Source organism: Strigops habroptila, chromosome 12 (genome assembly GCF_004027225.2).
Source record: "Strigops habroptila isolate Jane chromosome 12, bStrHab1.2.pri, whole genome shotgun sequence".
Taxonomy (NCBI): domain Eukaryota; kingdom Metazoa; phylum Chordata; class Aves; order Psittaciformes; family Psittacidae; genus Strigops; species Strigops habroptila.
The window spans coordinates 16,238,668-16,256,938 of NC_044288.2; the positions used below are offsets into that span (position 1 = coordinate 16,238,668).

At 49.9% G+C, this 18,271-nt stretch overlaps 1 protein-coding gene across 2 annotated transcripts; it reads left to right on the plus strand.

Moving 5' to 3' along the window:
* The first annotated feature begins 801 nt into the window (after positions 1–801).
* On the plus strand, positions 802–16,755 carry FAF2 (Fas associated factor family member 2). 2 transcript variants are annotated; one of them, XM_030503879.1, is made up of 11 exons: positions 802–903; positions 8,231–8,299; positions 8,726–8,860; positions 9,557–9,633; positions 10,781–10,919; positions 12,228–12,313; positions 12,398–12,489; positions 13,883–14,060; positions 14,970–15,141; positions 15,347–15,490; positions 15,963–16,755. In XM_030503879.1, exons 1-11 carry the CDS (start codon positions 841–843, stop codon positions 16,143–16,145), a joined length of 1,338 nt encoding a protein of 445 aa, XP_030359739.1. In that variant the 5' UTR covers positions 802–840; the 3' UTR covers positions 16,146–16,755. The 2 variants fall into 2 exon arrangements, with proteins under 2 accessions (XP_030359739.1, XP_030359741.1); XM_030503881.1 differs by lacking the exon at positions 802–903 and adding an exon at positions 957–1,304 and having other exon boundaries at positions 15,963–16,693.
* The last annotated feature ends 1,516 nt before the right edge of the window (positions 16,756–18,271 follow it).

Sequence of the window (18,271 nt, forward strand, 5' to 3'; positions counted from 1 at the left end):
TGCAGCTCTCTGGTTCCGCTGCCCTTGTCTCTAGATAGGCTGGGGTCTCCACCGGTCGCTCGAGTAGCCGTGTTCATGTCCCTGTTCGGGCACCATTTGTGGAGAATGGCGGCACGGACTCCGGTAGCCTTTTCAACCAAAGAGCTTTATTACTCTAACAAAGCTGCTTTTATACTTTAAGTACACGTTCATGTGCTGCCAGGTTACATCTGATAGGGTACAGCCTTTTGTCCACGCGCTCACTGATGCTTAACAATTGGTTACTGCTTTGTGTACACACGCACAGATGTTGCAACCCAGATCCTGTGTTTCTTGCTGACACTTCCCTTTTCTAAGGCAAATATGTTCAAACTTGTTTATCCGACTTCGTCAACGGCACAAGGCCCTGTCATCAAGTCAAACATTCCTAGGCCGCTACCATCTACATTAGAATCTCCCACTACAATCGGCAGCGCCCGAGGGGGCTTCAGCCCGCATCACCCCCCCGCGGGGCTCCAAGCGAGACGCGCTCCAACACCTAAAGGCGGCCACCCCCATCCCGGCCGGCTCCGGAAACGCCCGAGCGGCTTTCGGCACGTTTCGGAACTCTTCGTGCGCCCCTCGGGAACACCCGAGAACAGCCAGCTCCGCCGATGTGATTCGGGCATTTCCGGAGAGGTCCGGGAGCACTTCGGCTTTCTCCGGAACGCGGCCGAGCATTTCCGGTTACGACCGATAAACGGGCATTGGTTTCTGTAACGGCGCCCGGCGCGCGCCCTGGAGTTCGGGGCGGAAGTGCGGGCGGTGTGAGACGTCAGTTCCGGAGAGTGACGGAGCGGCGGGTCAGAGGCGCGCAGCAAAATGGCGGCGCCTGAGGAGCGGGAGTTGACAGCGGAGCAGACCGAGAAGCTGCTGCAGTTCCAGGTGCCGCGGCGGGGGCAGGGCCCGTGACCGGCCCGCGGGAGCGGAGGAGGCAGTGCCGGGCTCGCCCCACCGGCGCTGGGGGCTTGCCGGCCTCCGCCGGGCCGGGGGAACGGCGTTCACTGAGAGCCGGGGCAGGCCCAGGCTGGAGCGGGCCCGGCTGAGCGCGGGGCTGTGGGGCCGGGACTGGATGAGAGGAGAGAGTCCGGTGGTCCCGGTCCTGGCGGTTACTCCCTGCGAGGGCGAGCGAAGCTCCTGTGCCGGGCTGGGGCCTCGCTGAGGGGCGGCCGGTGTTCTGCGTGCCCCGGGTGCTTCGTTAGGAATGGTTCTGTCATCGCTAATTGGGGAGGCAGGAAGTGACTGCTGAATAACCCCCATCAGCTCCATGCGGGAAAAACTCCTTGGTAAATCCCGGCCATTTTATTTAAGTAATCTGAAAAATTCCCTTTCCTGGCGTCGCTGGTGAATGGAGGAGCTTTTCCTGGAGGCTGGGGAGGCTCAGCTGGAGGGTTGCTGTGTGCTGTGCTTTCTCAGAAAACTGTTTCTAACCCTCCTGGTTTGGTAATGCCCCTGCTGGGGGGAGGCCGCTGGGGATTGTAATGATCTAATCTTGCTGTCTGCTGCATTACCATGGGCTGGGTTGCTTAACCTTTGGCTTGCCAAGGATTCAGGGCTGTTCGGCAGCTGAATAATTAAAGCCATCAATCTGTAAATGGGGTTTATTGGGGAGAAAACAGTGCTGTGGAGTTGGAAAAACTTCAGGCTGCTCAGTGAGAATTGAACATGGGGGTGATGAGAATGATCTTCAGGTGTCTGCGGTTGGTTCTGAATTGTAGGGCATCATGTTCCTTGGATTGCAGAGTTCTGTTACAAAGTGTTGACTTTCAAGAGTGTTTTGTATGGCTTTGTGGCTTCATATTATTTTAAGATTATGGTTTGCACGTTTTGGTGTGATGTGAGTGTAGAACTACAGGGCTTAGAGGGACTTGAGAGGCATCCGGCCCTGCTGCCCTCAGCTGTGTAGGTGCAGGTTTTTCGTCATTCCAGACAGATCTTGCCAAGCCTTTACCTTTGAGCCAGGGAGATTCAACAGCCTTCTGAAGCAATCGATGTGCTGCAGTGTTCTTCTATGACTGTAGCCATGAGGAAACTTTTTCTTATGGGTATTCCCTCTAAATCCCTGCAAATTAAGCTGCTTGGGCAATCTTAATGTATAAACTAAGGAGGCAGAGCAATGTTAACATTGCTTTCCCAGTGCTACCACTTCCTTGGTAAGTATGGCAGGTTTGAGCCGCTGCCTTATGCTTTACATCTCTGTACAGAAGCTGTCCTCCAGCTCCCATCCTCTTGCTGTAAGGTATCAGTGCTCATTAATCTCCTGAATGTGGACAGATGGGACCAGCTGCACTCATCAAGGTCCCTGTTGCTATTTTCAAAACCCTGTGGGCAGCTGTGAAACTGAAGAATCCTGTTTCCGGGTGTTACCTGGAGTTGCCATGGGCAGCGGGCAGGAGGGGAAGCAGGAGTCAGGAAGAGAGGTTCATGTTTTAGTCCAGCTCCTGTTGAGCCCTGGTTTGAAGTGGAGGGAAATGCTCCTTGGACCAAAAAGGGAAGAAAATCTTCTGTTAGAAGACAGGTGCTGTCCAAAGCCTGATGTGAAAGCTCTAGTCCAGAAGGCTTCAATGTGTGGATCCTCATTCCTCTGTCTCCTGGGGTACATGGGATTAGCTTTTCACCAGGGCTGTGCTAATCACAGGCTGCACTGGTGATTCCTTCTCCTTTCAGCCAGCTGTGGGCTCAGTCCTGCTTGTTTCTTTGAGATGAGATAGAGTAAATCAGTCCACCTGGAGAAGATTTCTTATTTCCTTTAGGTGGACTCTGTTAAATAACATTTGCTGGTTGGAGGGGGTGGCTAACTCTCACTAAAATCCTTTGTACATTGCTTTTGCTGCAAAACACTGCTTCAGGTGGCTTGTAAACCTTTCAGGGATTCCTGTTGCATTTACAGGGAACACTTGAAGTGTTTTCAAGGATTACATGTTTGTTGTGCTGCACCATCGTGATTTGTACAATAGTGGGTGGTGGCAGGGCCTGGTACTTCCACAGAATGGCATGTCACTGCAGTGTGAATAAAGCAGGAGAGAGGACTAAGAGAGAAGGGAGTGGGGATAACAAAGGTGAGGTGAGCCATAGCAGAAGGCCCTCAGCAGTGTTACACTTAAAGGGAGAGCCAGGAGGGAAGCCTTGAGCAGGAGCTGTAGGCTGCCATTCACCCAGCAAACAGCTATGCTGGGTGAAGATCCTGTTGCCTCCCACTGTTTATCCTCCTTCAGCTGGAATTACACCTTCCAAGGCAGAGAGGTGGCTGCCTGCTGGCCTGTCTGTGGCCAGAGCTGTTGGGGTTACAGTTTAAATACTTGCTTTTCAGAATGCCAGTGCTTGTTTGCTCGATGTCCTTTGGTAGTGCTCATCTAAACAGCTCTGCTGACAGAATGGTGACAGCAGCAGCTCTCTTCCTATGGACAGGGCTGGATTAGGGCAGTTGTCTGCCACCCAGTGATGGCAGGTTAATGGAGGGGGAAAAAAAGTACCACTACGGAGGGATAATTGGGCTAAACGTGAAATAAAAGCAGCAGAGCACTCACTCTTACATGCTTTCAGGCTCCCATTTGCTGCCAAAGCTTTGGCTAATGTAAAGGAATAAAAGCATCTAGATTTTTCATCTGTCAAGACTTGGCTGTGTTGGCATCTGTAGAGAGAAACTTGATGTGAACAGCTTAAGAAAGCTGCGGACATCCAGCTCCATTTGGGAGATGGAGGCAAGGGCTGGGCGGCTTTTGTAGGATCTTGTTATTGATCTGTGCCCATTACACTTGGGCTGATGTCTGATGTTCTGATATGCTAATGTAAAGTAATGGAGTGTTATTCACAAAGGCAGAGTTAGCACTCATAATACCATCTCTGACTTCAGCGGGGGAAAACAAAAAGCTGAGGACTGAAAACCTCTCTAAATTGAAGAGGAAGGAGGAAGCAAACTCCAGGCATCTTTCCTACTCGGTGTATTGTGTATCGATCAAAACCCTCACAAAGGTATTGGCTGTAGTACACAAAGAGAAACTCCCTCAGTAAAGGCTTTTTCCTGCTTGAAGTCAGATGTTCTTTACCCCTGGAAACACAATTTTCTGGAATTTCGCAGTGAATTGGGAATTAAGAGCGGTGCCAGTTACTGTCCTGTGGGTTTGCATCTCGGTGTTTCAACACAGGAGCGTATCTGCAGAGGGAATGGTTTCCTAAGTCCAGTTTACAACCTTTGTCCGCTTTGTGTGCTTTGGAAGCACGTGGAGTTGCATTTTCCACTGCTTGATTACTGAGAAGATTTCAGCATTCTGAGCAGTCTCAAAGGTGAGAGATGCATTTGTTATATCCAGCAGCAGCTTCAGCATGTTTTAGGGTAGCACCCTGCTTTGAGAGGTGTTTGAGAAGGCGGTGTTGAACTTTGCTGGCATTTGTGGTGCTTAATATCTTGTTTTCTGAATATTATCCGCTGTCTTGAGCTGGCATCTTCATTTATTTGAAGGCATGAGGCTGCTAGCTTAATGGGATTAATTTTAACTACAGGGGGCTTATCTTTTTCTTACTTACTGTGTCTAAGAGATACGCTCTTCAAGGCAGCTAATGAGAGATTACAGTAAGTAGGAAACTAGTAGTTAGTGACTGATTTGAAGATACTGTTTGTTCTCTTAGCCTCAGTGATACTAACAACTTGCTCCTTTGTCTAATGTGAACAATGCAGTTTGCAGCTACCACCAGAAACGCTGTAACTGGTGCAGTGGAAGTGATGTGGTGTTTCAAGTCTCTGATCTGTGGCTAAGGTGAAGCAGTGGCTGTAGAAGGTACTGAGATAATGGTATAAAAGGTTGTTGGTGGTGATAAGGAACAGTATCAGTGTTTCCCAGTGAGTGTTGTTCAACTGGCAGTTGAACTGTCTTCCTGCAGTTCCTTACGTTGAATGCAAGTCATTCTGAACCCATATGTGTCTTCCAGAACAGGCTGGAACTGGAGTGTGTCTTAGGAAGCATGTCAGAGTAACATTCCTGAAGGTGTTCAGTTTAAGCTGCCTTTACACAGGCAGGTTTGTCCCTGCAATGTTTGATTGTGCAGCTTCATTGATGAGGAGTGGCAGGAGCACGAGGCACGGTGCTGCTGGGATGGTTCTGTCACTTCTGGTCCGTGTTGAGAGCAACTGTATTGAGATGCTAAGGGGGGAAAAGAGTAGATTCCCTTCCATGGAGAAGTGTCAATATCAAACTCTGGCCAACAGTGTTCCCGTTGCTGTAATGACGATGGGGAAGGGGTGAAGTTTGCTGCCCTGTGCTCTCTTTCAGACCTACTGAGCAAATGCTGCAGTGGTTCAGTGCTCATTAGATGCTTGTTGATAGTTCTGCCTGGCTGTTGCTTTGGTGCTGCTTTGTGACCTAAAACTGCTAAAGCATTTGCATAATCTAAAAAGGAGAGAATGTTCAGCCATGGAGCTCTGTTGTTAGTTTAGAAACAAAGGTGTGAATGAGTTTCTAGAGCTTGTTGTTGTGGTTTAGACCCAGCTGGCAACTAAGTACCAGGAGCTGCTCGTTCAATCCTTCCTTCTCTGGTGGGATGGGGAGGAGAGTCAGAAAAAGTTAAACCTGTGGTTGAGATAAGAACAGTTTAATAATAAACTAAAATATAATAATCGTAATGAAAAGGGAGACAACAAAAAGAGGGGAATAAAACCCGAGACAGACAAGTGATGCACGATACAGTTGCCCACCACCCACTGACTGATGCCCAGCCTGTCCCCAGGCAGCAATCAGTGGCTCCCAATCAACTCCCCCCAGTTTCTATACTGGGCATGGTGGTCTATGGTATGGAATATCCCTTGGGATAGTTCAGGTCCACTGTCCTGGCTGTGCCTCCTGGCTTCTTGTGCCTCTGCTCCCTGGCAGAGCATGGGAACCTGGAATGTCCTTGAGGAGGGTAAGCACTGCCCAGCAACAACTAAAACATCCATGTGTTATCAGTATTATTCTCACACTAAAGCCACAGCACTGCACCAGCTACTAGAAAGAAAATTAACTGTATTCCAGCTGAAACCAGAACACTTGGAAATCTTGCAAACACCAGCAGAATTTCCAGGCTGGTCAGGAATGTTGATCAGAGACTTTCAAGGCTTTGAAAAACATACATTGTGGCTCTGTTGTAAAATCAAATAATTGAGTAAGTTGCAGGTGCCTTTTAAGATGTCCTTCTACAGTCTATTGTCCTTCTCCCAGGACAAGGATGTGCTTCTGTAAGAGTTTGAGGTAAAAAAGAAAAAAAAAGAATGCAAAGTCTAAATTTTACTCAGTGAAGCACATCTTTAAAGAAAGACAGTTAAACTAAAGCACTAAATCATGAAGCTGAGTGATAAGCAAAGGTATTCTGGCAGCAACAGCTGGGTTCCTGAGCTTTATTTCTTCTGGGGAATTCACTTCTGTGGTGCTCCCCTGCAAGGCTTGCTGCAGACTTATAGTTTAATACATTTTTATACATCACTGGGCAGTGACTTGAGTGTCTTTTGCTCCAATAGCAGAGTGAATGTCAGCAATGCTTTGAACGGTCCAGTTCTGTACAGCAGAATGAAACAATGGTGTTTGCCCAGTAGGTTGGGCAGAAGGTGGAAGTCTGTGGAGACTTCATGACAAAGAAGCCAAGAAATGCTCAAAAGCTTGAACTGAGCCCAGAAATTGAATAGGGCATTTGTCCTCAGCATTACTTGGGTGGAAATAGCATGTGGAATGTATGAATGGGGGTAGGGAAGGGAATAGATGCACCATCCTTCTGCAGTATTAAAAACAATTCAGTGCATTCTGAAGTGGTCAGTTTGTCCAGCCTGCCCCGGAGGCTTCTAAATGGAGCAAGAAATGGGAGAGACGAGGAGCAGAATTAAATAGGGTTGCTATTGCTACCCCTTCTTGAGCCACGCCGGGAGCTGCACCCTCTGCAGGGTCACACCAGCTGCCTGGGATGGTGTCTGGAGAGAAATCTGCCAGCTGAGAACATGGAGCATTAAGAATCTGTGGAGTTCTCCTGCCAAAAATGGCCTTACTGGAGAAGCTGTTGTTATTCCAGCACTCTCCTTGCATCCCCAGCATGTTTTGGTGTTGAATTTGTTACGCTGCTTGTGACAGTTATTGTCACTGGTTGTGCCATCTGAATAGCTGGTCCTGAAGGGGTTGCTGTTTCCTTGGCTTTCTGCAGTCCAATTTAAAAAAGAAACACAAACTTTTTACTCAGTTTAATTTAAGATAAAAGCAGTTTCCTTCAAAATTGCAGCACTGTTGACGGTGTCACCTGTAATGAGCTTTCACTGATGGCTTCAGAGGCTTGTTAAAAGGGTGGCAGCACATTTGTGGCTTTTCCCTGGAAGTGCTTTGGCTCTGTGGCGAGAGATGAGGTTTACAGCTCTGAAATGTCTGTTCAAACACTCACAGCGAGTGGTATGGGGAGAGATGTGCTCCTGTGGCACAGGGACAGGGATGTTCACTGCAGCAGAGATTTGTCCCCATTCAGGGGGTGCTGACGTGGCTTCCTGTGATAACAAACACTGTTGTTTGATCAGAAGTTCTCATTGGCACAGGGTTAAAATGCACCTTCCCAAACCCTGAAGGGAGAGCCCAGTGCCTCTGAGGTCTGCCAGTGTATGTGGACTGTGTTTTCTGCTTTGGCTCCTGTCTGTGCTGGACTGGATTTAAATTATTTTACTATAACATGCCCTGTGATGTGGGAAGGCTCCTTCATTGGTGCCTCATTTTGGGTTTAGTCTCTGTTTATGCTTGTAGTGAGTGAAGCAATGGTCATCTTGGGCTTTCAGAAGGCTCTGCCTGGCTTTTAAGTTGATGCTCTGAGGTGATGTTTGAGGGCACGTCCCTCCAGAGTGAAACCTGTGGGCAATGTTATGTCAGACTGGGCTGAGTGCACTTGTAGTAACAGACCTTGGGCACTGCTAACAATTGGCTAATGCGGGGAGAGTGCAAAGGCCTGTGTGAGGTCTCCTGTGTGCTTATGGCTTGGGTTGGCTCAGGTTGCTCTGCTCTTAAACTGAGAGCAGAGCACTTTAAAGAGAGTGTTGTGGAATGTGTTGCAGTAACTCCTGTCTGTGCTCATGTTTTGGAAAGAACAGTAAAAATACAGCACCTCCCTGGCACTCCTCTTAGAGAATTGTTTAGGTTGGAATAGACCTTTAAGATCATTGAGTCCAACTGTAAACGCTGCCATGGCCACCACTAAACCTGCTTTTATTCTCCTCCTTTAGGACCTGACTGGAATAGAGTCCATGGACCAGTGTCGTCACACATTGGAGCAGCACAACTGGAACATAGAGGTACCTCTGCAGAGAGGATTTGTAGCAGTTTCCAAGTCCTTGGGTTAAACAGAGAATTCTGTGGGGAGGAGGAGCGCTACTAGTAAGCTTTTAACCTGTCAGCCCCTGAATTTACACTAGTAGCTCTTTATAACAGTATCTTGGTGCATGTGGAGAGCTGATTTCGGGAGCACACAGCAGGGTTATGGCTGTAACAGTCACTTGACTGGCACGTGTCCTGTAGCACGGTGCAGGCTGCCATGGAGAGGGCTTTCCATCCAGAAAAGAGTATTGGTGGTTATGGTCTGTAAGGAGTTGTGCTTATCCAGTGCTTTGGGGCTGTGGACAAATAACACCTGCTGTTAGTGTCCAAAGTATTAAAAAAAAAGATATTTTCTGCCATCCTTAAATGCCTAAAACCTCCCTTTGCTCTTTCTTATGTCAAAGGCAGCTGTACAGGACCGACTAAATGAACAAGAGGGTGTCCCAAGTGTCTTTAATCCTCCTCCATCCCGGCCGTTGCAGGTCAATACAGCTGACCACAGGATCTACAGCTATGTTGTCTCAAGGCCACAACCAAGGGCAAGTTATCTTGTAGTGGATTTTGTTCACATTCTTGGGTGACTCTGTGAACAACAGAACTTGCAAGCAGGGAAAGGAGTTGTTTTTGTTGTATGCTGTTATCTCCTTTCTAAATATGTTACCTTCTGAAAACAAAATGTAGAGCTATTCCTTCAGCCTCTCATACTGCTGTGGGCATTTTCTCCATGGGCTGATTCACAGTATGAAACAACCTTCTCTGTGTCATAGAATGTCTTTCTGTGGTGTAGTCAAGCTTTTTGATCAGTTCATTTGGAACAAAGGACTATCTGCTTTGTATGGTAGAGTGATAATGGGGTTTTTATCTTTTAGAGCCCCCTAAAATGTATATTAACTTCAATACAGTATCAGTGACTCACATTAGTGTTTCACAAACAGATTTGCATGAGCACCTCTAAGGCTCGGTGCTGTTAATCCCTTTGTACAGTTAAGAAAATTAGCACAGAGCAAAAGCATTGCTGCTTGAAGAGTGATGCTGGTTTGCAGCTATGTCATGTTAAATTCTGTATGAACCATGTCAGTCACCTGGGATTTGGTGTGTCTGAAGCCATGAATACTGCTGAGCTGCTTTGCAGGGGTTGGAGCACTGGTGCTCCTGTGTGTGCTTGGTGCTGGGGGACACTCTGCTCTAGCAGACCTGGGATGGGGACTGTTCTGATCCTTTGTTTCTAATTGCAGGGCCTGTTAGGATGGGGTTACTACTTCATAATGCTTCCATTCCGATTCACCTATTACACATTACTTGATATATTTAGGTAAGTGGTTTTTGTGCTGACTCATGTACTGACTGCATCAAGACACACTAGCTTGGATTTGGCTGTACCTCTGGCACTTGCATCTTTAATGGCAGATTTTTCCATCTATTTGCTCAGCTGGCTTTTCTTCCTCCTTATGAATGTAGCCTTGTAAGGCTCCTACACTGCTTAGTGAGAAAGAATCTTTATTGTAGAGAAAAAGAGCATCTTGCAGCTCTTTAATTTAAATATTGAATTGGAGTTGTAACTCCATATGGCTTTACAGTTGGAGTGCCATGCAAAGGGAATGCAAAACAGGATCAAACTGTCCAGTATTCTTGGGCAAACAGCTTGATGAGAATCCTGTCCCATTGGGCTGGGCTGCAGGTTAACCTGCCCTAATCCCTGTATTTGGTAAAACCCAAACTGTAAACACCTCTGCTTTCCCCTTCAGTGTCTGTTGCCATTTACTGCCCTGAAGGGCGAGTTCATCCTTACAGCATTGATGGAGAGAGAAGGGAATGCTGACATGTGTTAAATATCCAGCAGTCCTGGTCCTGCCATCTGCCTTGGTTTGGCAGTTTCCTCTGGTGTGTTACTTTATTTCACCTTAAAGACTTTTCCAAAGTTCAGTGTAACTTTCGCACATCAATAGAACCAGATAACATTGATACCTGCCTTGCAGGGAAACTTTTTCAGCCTTGGAGGAATGACTCTTGCTTCTGGGTTCATTGGACTCCTGGTGTAACGTTCTCTTTCTGCAGCTCTTTGCCTTCTGGAATTGTTAGCCTTGGAACAGCAGAAATGCAGTTTTCAAAGTTACCTGGACAAGACTGTGTGGCTTTTAACAGCCCAGCTTTGACTTAATTCCTCAAACCTCATACTGTTGGTGTGGCTTATGCCCAATGCTTCAGAGGAAGTCAAAACTGTCAATCACACAGAATTCAGATACATGCTGATGGCATGAGAAGAGACTTGCCTGGGAGGTGGTTTCTGTAGCAGTGATATCAGTTTGCAGCAGGTGGCAGTTTAGGTTGTGATTATAAATGTTCAAGGGTCTCAGCTGTGACTTTTTTTCCTCCTTATGAATGCCAGTGACTGTGGAAAAGAGAACCTGTTCTTCAGAAAGTCAGTAAGCTGAATTCAGTGTCCTTTGCTTCCTTCCTAGGTTTGCTCTGCGTTTTATACGCCCTGATCCTCGTAGTCGGGTCACTGACCCAGTGGGGGACATTATTTCCTTTATTCATATGTTTGAGGAAAAATATGGGAGGATACACCCTGTCTTCTACCAGGGAACTTACAGCCAGGTCAGTGTCACACGTTGATGTGTAGATCCTGGGGAGATGGAGAGTGGGGATTTTGCCAGACAGTATCAGAGCCTACATGGCAAAATCACTTTTTATCTAAAAGCTTAGCGTTTGTCCCCAGACTCTAACAGAGTAATGAAGAGCTAGGGAACAAGTGTATTGGAAAACCAGTGTCTGCCAGGCTTGATGATGTGCCAAGTCTGCAAAGTTGGAAAGCAAAGCTGCTCCGAGTGTTCCTCGACCGTCTGTATGGCTCTGCAGCCGACAGCTATTCTTTGTAATGCTGCCTTTGTTTCCATAAGCTGGTGTGGTATGCCAGAGCCTGTCCTTCTGTTCACCAAATTGGGATTGACTGCCTGGGCTTGTATTACAATGCAACTCCAGAATTTGGTGTGGAACCTCAAAATTGTGAGAGGGAGCCCTGGAAGAAATTACAGGAGGTGAGAGTTCTGCATGTTAGATGTGGGCTGATGGTGCCCTCTGTAAAAGAGGGGCGCTCAATGGGTCCTGCCTCTTCTGCAGCTTCTCTCAGCCTGGCTGGTGGAAGGGCCTCCTGCAGCAGTGCATCCCAGCAGACAGTTGGATCAGCACTGCTTCCTGAGTGCCAGGGAAGAATGTGGAGTCTGTATCTGCTCCACACTGCACTGTGATGGAGCTCGCCGCCTCCGCAGCTCTTCCGGCTCCTCTGTCTTGCCTGGAATCCAAACTTCAATAGCCATGGAATGGTTAGGCTACCAAAACTCAGTGCCAGTAAAACAGGGAGCTTGTTATGCGCTTATCCTGTGGTCTCATTAAGAAATAGTCTAGTTAAGAAATGGGTTTGTGGAATCCAGAGACTGTACATGCAAAAAGGGGTTTTCTTTTGTTTCCTTTTGCTCTGTTGGGGACTTCAGCATTATTAAGTTATCTTTCTTTAGTGGCACTTTCATTTCATGTGGTCTGAGGATTGTGTCTTGTGTAGGCTCGAGTGGAAAGCTCAGCCTTGGCTGCTGTGAGTCTGAGGGATGGAGCAGGGTTCTTCACTGCAGCTGGTCTGGCAGGGCAGGGAGGGTGGCTTTGCTCAGAGTTCAGTGTCCTCCAAAGCCACCTCCTAAAAGGAGTGTGAGAGAACACCGCTGTAGCCCTCTTAAATGAGGGTTTGGTCAGAAGGTCTGACAGGTTCATCCTCCACTGCTGCTTCATTAAAACCCTGCTAATGGCAGAGGAATGGCCCAGGTAAATGTTGTGGAGCTGTGTCCCAAATTGTAGGTGCTGCTTTCCCCTTGTCTAGAGCCCCTGTAACGTTACCTTCTCTGCTCTTCTGCCAAGGCACTGAACGATGCCAAGCGGGAGCTGCGCTTCCTGTTGGTTTATCTTCATGGAGATGACCACCAAGACACGGATGAATTCTGCCGGTAGGTAGGAGAATGTTAGAACCAAAGGGTTATCTTGACACTTTAAATGCAGCTTCACTCACACGATCTCTTCTCATCCCTTAGCAATACACTGTGTGTACCTGAGGTGATCACCCTCATAAACACCAGAATGCTCTTCTGGGCTTGTTCAACCAATAAACCAGAGGGATACAGAGGTGAGTGTGTCCCTCTTGGGCTTTACCTGTCCCCTCCTGACAAGTCAAATGCTCTTTGACCATCAGAATGTGCGTGAAACACTGTTGTTGTTTGTGCAAGCAGACAAGGGATTTCAGGGTTGCCTGGGGAAATACATGTTTGGTGCCAGGGAAATACCTTCTGCTCTTTGCTGTCTGTATGTTTCCGGGCAGTTCTGGCGCTGTGCTCTCTGCTGCGGGCCTTCAAGCTGCTTTCAGTGCCTTGTTAATGGGAGTTAGTGGGTGTGTGCTGAGGATTAAACTGATGCAGAACAAGTATCTGACTGGCTGTGCCCTTAACACTGGCTGGTGTTGTGCCTGGAGCCAGGAGGGAGTTGTTAGGTGCATTCTTTCCCTTTCCAAGACAGACTTGTTTACTCCACACCCAGTCTCTCTGTCTCCTCGAAAGTCCTCAGTGAGGTCCTTTTAAGTACTGTCTTTCAGAGCTGGTGACACCTGGCCTGCCAGCGTTCTGGTAGGGTTTTGCTGCAAATGGAGCCTTTTCCCAAGTCCTGTTCATGCCTCCTGTGTTGCTTCTCTCCTGCCATGGAACAGGAAGGGTCAGGCCAGCAGTTCTGGTACTGTATCTGGGTCATTCTTGGCTTCATAGTTCAGCTACCAGCTATGGACTCCTTGAAAGAGTGGCTTTCTAAGGAGACATTCTTTTACTTACTGCTGTTTCATTGCTGCAACGCTTTGGAGTCACAGCCTAGAAAGCAGAGCTGGAAGGTATTGTGGCCTTTCATTTGATCCACAGGGTGCTCTGATTTAATTTGAAGGGCTCCATTGGCAATGACTGCTCCAAGTTGCATGTTGTGCCATGCATGTTTAAGGAGGAGGTGATCAGCAGCCATAACAGTACCTTAAAAGCCCCTGAACTGCTTCATTCCCTGCCTCAGGACAGAACCCACTTCTGGCAAAACCCACCTGGATTTGTTCGGAAGTGTCCAGGACGGGCACTGCCATCTGCCCATGACAGTGTTTTCCAGAGTCTGGCCACCCTTAATCACCTCAGCAAGCGTTTCCCTGTGCTTGACCAGTGTTTCTCTTCCTGCAGTTTAAGCCCAGGGCTTTTTGTCCTGTTCTGAATGGACATTCAGAGCAGTTTACTTCCTTCCTGCTTGAATTCAAGAACCTTTTTGGTTACTTGAAAGCTTATTTTTTCCCCTTCAGTCTCTATGCTCCAAGCCACTTCCTCCCTTTGCTGCTTTATAGGGTTTAGTTTGACAAAATGGAGGCTGAGGCCTCCTGTGCCTTGAAAGAGATAGTGGCTGTAGAAGCTGCTTTCCTAGGCCCTTGGTGATGGGAACTGTTTGTGCTGTGCCTCTCGCTGGCCCTTCTGGCTGGGGCAGTGATGGTTGTGCCTGTTTCCCAGTCTCCCAGGCTCTGCGAGAGAACACGTACCCATTCCTGGCTGTGATCATGCTGAAGGATCGCAGGATGACAGTAGTTGGGCGGCTGGAAGGCCTCATCCAGGCTGATGACCTCATTAATCAACTGATGTTCATCATGGATGCCAACCAGACATACCTGGTGTCCGAACGCCTGGAAAGGTACGATGGGACCTGGAGTTCCAGTTATGCCCAGCTTGTGGAGGCAGGCTCTGCTCTGTTCTGCCCTGCTCCTCCTTCCAGACACCATTTGTAGGCAAACAGCTTGTGATCTCCCATCCTGTAACACATCCCATGGGCTCCCCTCTTCCCAGTGGGATCACTGGTCCATAAATTTAGATCACCCTATAGCCAGGGAGCTGGATGTGTTGCCCACAGCTGAAGGGTGGCTATGAGTGCTCTGCTGTGCTCCGCAGCTGCAGCAGACCCGTGGCATGCTGGAGCTTTGCAGGTGAAGCTCAGGTGACAGTAGAAGCCCGGTGGGAGCAAAGGCACTGCAGGCAGGAGCAGAGCTGGTGCCTGCAGGCGCTTGGTGAGCAAGTGCTGCTGCCTGGGGTGGTGTCCTGAGTTCTGGCTGTGTTTCTGGTAGTGCCCCACGAGCAGGAGCTCCAGCCCCTGATAACTCTGTAGGGATTTGCAGACTCTGTCCAAAGTAGGATGCTGCCTTATGGTCTTGTGCCTGCCCCTCCTCTGCCCCATGTTCTCTGTGGGGGGGACCCAGTAACATCTTTTGGTGCCTCTGGTTTCTGAACTGTGCAAGGAATTACCTTGAGGAGGTAAAACAGTGAAGAGCCTCAAGTATGAGGCAGGAATCCTGGGCACTGTTACGTGCTGTCCACGCTGCCGTGCTGCAGGGGGTGAGAAATTGTCTGTGTTCAGCTCATTTCCACTGAACTGAGGGGACACAGTTTGTGGGCCGGGGACTGTGGAGACCCCACTTCCCTGTTTGGAGTGTGTGGTGTTCCTGAGGCATTGCCTGATGTGTGTGCTCCTGTGAGCCTGAGGCTGTACTTGCACCCTCAGCTCTGCCATCAGCCTCTAGCCCTGACCGCTCCCTGCTCACATTTGCAGGGAAGAGAGGAACCAAACACAAGTCCTGCGGCAGCAGCAGGATGAGGCCTATCTGGCATCCTTACGTGCGGACCAGGAAAAGGAGCGCAAGAAGAAGGAGGAACGGGAGATGAAGAAGAGGAAGGAGGAGGAAGTGCAGCAGCAAAAACTAGCAGAGGAGAGGCGGCGGCAGGTGAGGGCAGACGGTGCTGGAGAGGCTGCTGTGCCCTGTGGGATGCTCGCGCTGTGCAGGAGCGGTGCCTGCAGTAGGGCTTGTCTCGGAGCTGCTTGTCTCGCTCAGGGCTTGCGTCCTCAGAGCCTCCCGGAGCAGCTGTGCTCCAGGGACAAGCACAGAGGCCGGCTCACGCTCCCCACTGCCCCTGCTCTCTCCTTTGCAGACGCTGCAGGAGGAGAAGGAGCGGAAGTCGGAATGCCTTCCCCCCGAGCCACATCCCGATGACCCAGACAGCGTCAAGATCATTTTCAAGCTGCCTAACGATTCCAGAGTGGAGCGGCGATTCCACTTCACACAGTCCTTGACGGTGAGCTTGGGGCAGAGCTGATGGGGCTTCCCAGCGTATGAGAGGGTCAAGAGATTCTCCAGGTGACTCAGCAAAGCTTTGGTTCCATTGGACTTTGCCAAATGGTGACTTTTGCCAAGAGGCTCAGCAGGCAGAGGCGTTCCTGGGCAGGGAGGCTGTCATGAGGCCTGGTCCTACCGGCTTAAAAGAGATTAGAGGGGAAATGGAAAAGACTTTTTTTTTTATCCTGGAAACCTGGGACTCTGGTTGCTCCCTATTAAATAACAGTGTAGGAAGAGCCAGAAGCAGGGTTTGGGCTCCCCAGGTGCTCTGACAAGTCCCGTTTCATGGACACTGAGAAAATGGCTGTCTCATGTCTGCAATGCAGTGATGGTGCAAGTTTGGTACCGTTCCCCCCGTGAGATGCCATGGCTGCAGCCTGGCTGTGTCATTGCTCCCCCAGCTGGCAGTTATTCCTGTGCTTCTTTCCCAGGTGATCCACGACTTCCTGTTCTCCTTGAAAGAAAGCCCTGAAAAGTTCCAGATTGAGGCCAACTTCCCTCGCCGGGTCCTGCCCTGCCTCCCCACAGAGGAGTGGCCCAACCCACCCACATTGCAGGAGGCCGGACTCAGCCACACGGAAGTCCTCTTTGTGCAGGACCTCACGGACGATTGACACTTCTTTCCAGCAGGACACACCATGGAAAGAGAAATTCATATTATTATTATAATACGATATTTTTTTTAAATGACTGCGTACAAAAGGAGGGATCGGAGACCACAATGGCCTGTGCTGAGTGTGTGTGCACGGGCGAGAGGAAGTGGGGGTGTGCGTGTCCTCACACCCCCCCCGCGCACAGCCATCCCCTACACTTGGAGGGCAGAGAGGGAGGGGAGCTGGTGTTGCCCCTCCGCCCTCCCTGGGGAGGAACAGGAATGGCAGCTCTTGGGAATTCTTGCTTTTATTGACGACAATAATAATAAACCCCCGACAACAACCCTGAACATCTCGTGAAGATTTGATACTGCTGCTCCCGAGAGCCGGAACGCCGGGCACCTCCATGTGCTGGGAGGGGGGTGGGAAGGGCTGGACAGAATCTCTTCAGCTTCCGTCTGTGTATAAATATCTTTCCTTTTAATATTTCTCTTGCTTTGTAATGACCAAAGGAGAAGGGGGTTGACTATAGTATTAACTTTTTTGATAAAGAGCTGGTTCGATTCTTACCCGTGTGGGGTCTTGCCCAGGGTTCTTAGCCTGCGTAGTGTAATAAACTCTGCCTCTAGCATGTCTGTGCCAATGCTTTCTGCCTGTGCCCCCTGCCCCAGCTGAGCACCAGGGAGGGGGTTCCAGCTGCTGCACCTCAACTGCTGGCCTTGAACTGGTGCTTTTGTGCTGGTGTGAGACAAGTGTGCACAGCACAGGGGAGGCAGTGCTGGGGTTGGTGCTGGGCTGCCAGCCTGTGGCGAGGAGCTCTGGGCTGAGGCTGGGCAGGAGGGAGACGGCCCTTCTTCTGCTCACGGGGCTGGGTAAACCCTTCTCCCTCGAGTCAGAGGTGGAAAAGATGACATGCAAGGTGGGTGTAAGCTCATGGCTGAGCAGTGGTGCTGTCAGCTCCTGCCCAAAGGGAGAAGGGTGGGAGCATGTCCCTTTCCTACCTGCTGCTCACCTTTCTGGTCAGGTAGCCATGCTCTCATGCTCTGTTGAAGCACAGAAGGGAGAAGGAAGGTCTCTCCATCCCACCATTTCTGCAAGCTGTAGTAAACCAGTCCTATTTTCCTGGTGGCTGCAGGCTTTTTTAACAGGGAGAAAGAACCTTTAATTTTCCTCCTGAAGGAAGAGCTGTTCACCCTTTCTGGCCTTCTGGAGCAGCACAGTTTGGGGGGTAGCAGCCTTGCTCTTAGCCTTGGGGAGCTGGAGCTCCTGCCCTCCTGTTGCATGTGTGGTGGATGTGCCTGTTCTGCTCTGCTTGAAGTGCCAGCCTGGGGCTGCTGAGGTCGCTGGGGCCAGCCTGGCTGGGCTGGTTTCCTCTGCAGCCGGGGTGTGCAGGGATTGCCTCCACCTGGAAGGGAGGTGGAAGACGCCCCTGGCTGCTGCTGGAGCCACCCAGGAGGCTGCCCTGTTCCAGGGTGGCAGCTGTGAAGCATCTCCATGTGGGAATGAGGGTGTCCGTGCTGCTGGATCACAGACCCCTCTGCGCCAGAGGGCACACAGCACAAAAGGGATGTGGACATGTTGGAGTGAGCCCAGAGGAGGGCAATGAAGATAACCCAAGGGCTGGAGCAGCTCTGCTCTGGAGCCAGGCTGAGAGAGCTGGGCTGGGGCAGCCTGGAGAAGAGAAGGCTCCTGAAGGGGAGACCTTAGACCAGCTCCAGTGCCTAAAGGGGCTCCAGGAAACCTGTAGAGGGGCTTTGGCCAAGGGCCTGTAGGGACAGGACAAGGGGAATGGCTTTAACCTGCCAGAGGGGAGATTGAGATGAGCTCTGAGGCAGAAGCTCTTCCCTGTGAGGGTGCTGAGGCGCTGGCACAGGGTGCCCAGAGAAGCTGTGGCTGCCCCATCCCTGGCAGTGTTCAAGGCCAGGTTGGACACAGGGGCTTGGAGCAACCTGCTCTAGTGGAAGGTGTCCCTGCCCGTGGCAGGGGGTTGGAGCTGGATGAGTTTTAAGGCCCCTTCCAACCCAAACCAGGCTGGGATTCTATGACCCAGCCAACTCTTGCTTCCACCCTTGGGTCTCCGAGTCTCTTCTCCAAACGCACTCTCTGGGGCTCTTCCCCCTGCTCGTCAATGGCCTGGGGACCCCCAT

Bases quoted from the DNA above. Each gene is read 5' to 3' on its own strand.
- FAF2 (XM_030503879.1), top strand. From the start codon at position 841: ATGGCGGCGCCTGAGGAGCGGGAGTTGACAGCGGAGCAGACCGAGAAG. The intron at 8,300-8,725 runs GTACCTCTGCAG...CTTATGTCAAAG, and splicing joins AGCACAACTGGAACATAGAG to GCAGCTGTACAGGACCGACT. The intron at 8,861-9,556 runs GCAAGTTATCTT...TTCTAATTGCAG, and splicing joins TCTCAAGGCCACAACCAAGG to GGCCTGTTAGGATGGGGTTA.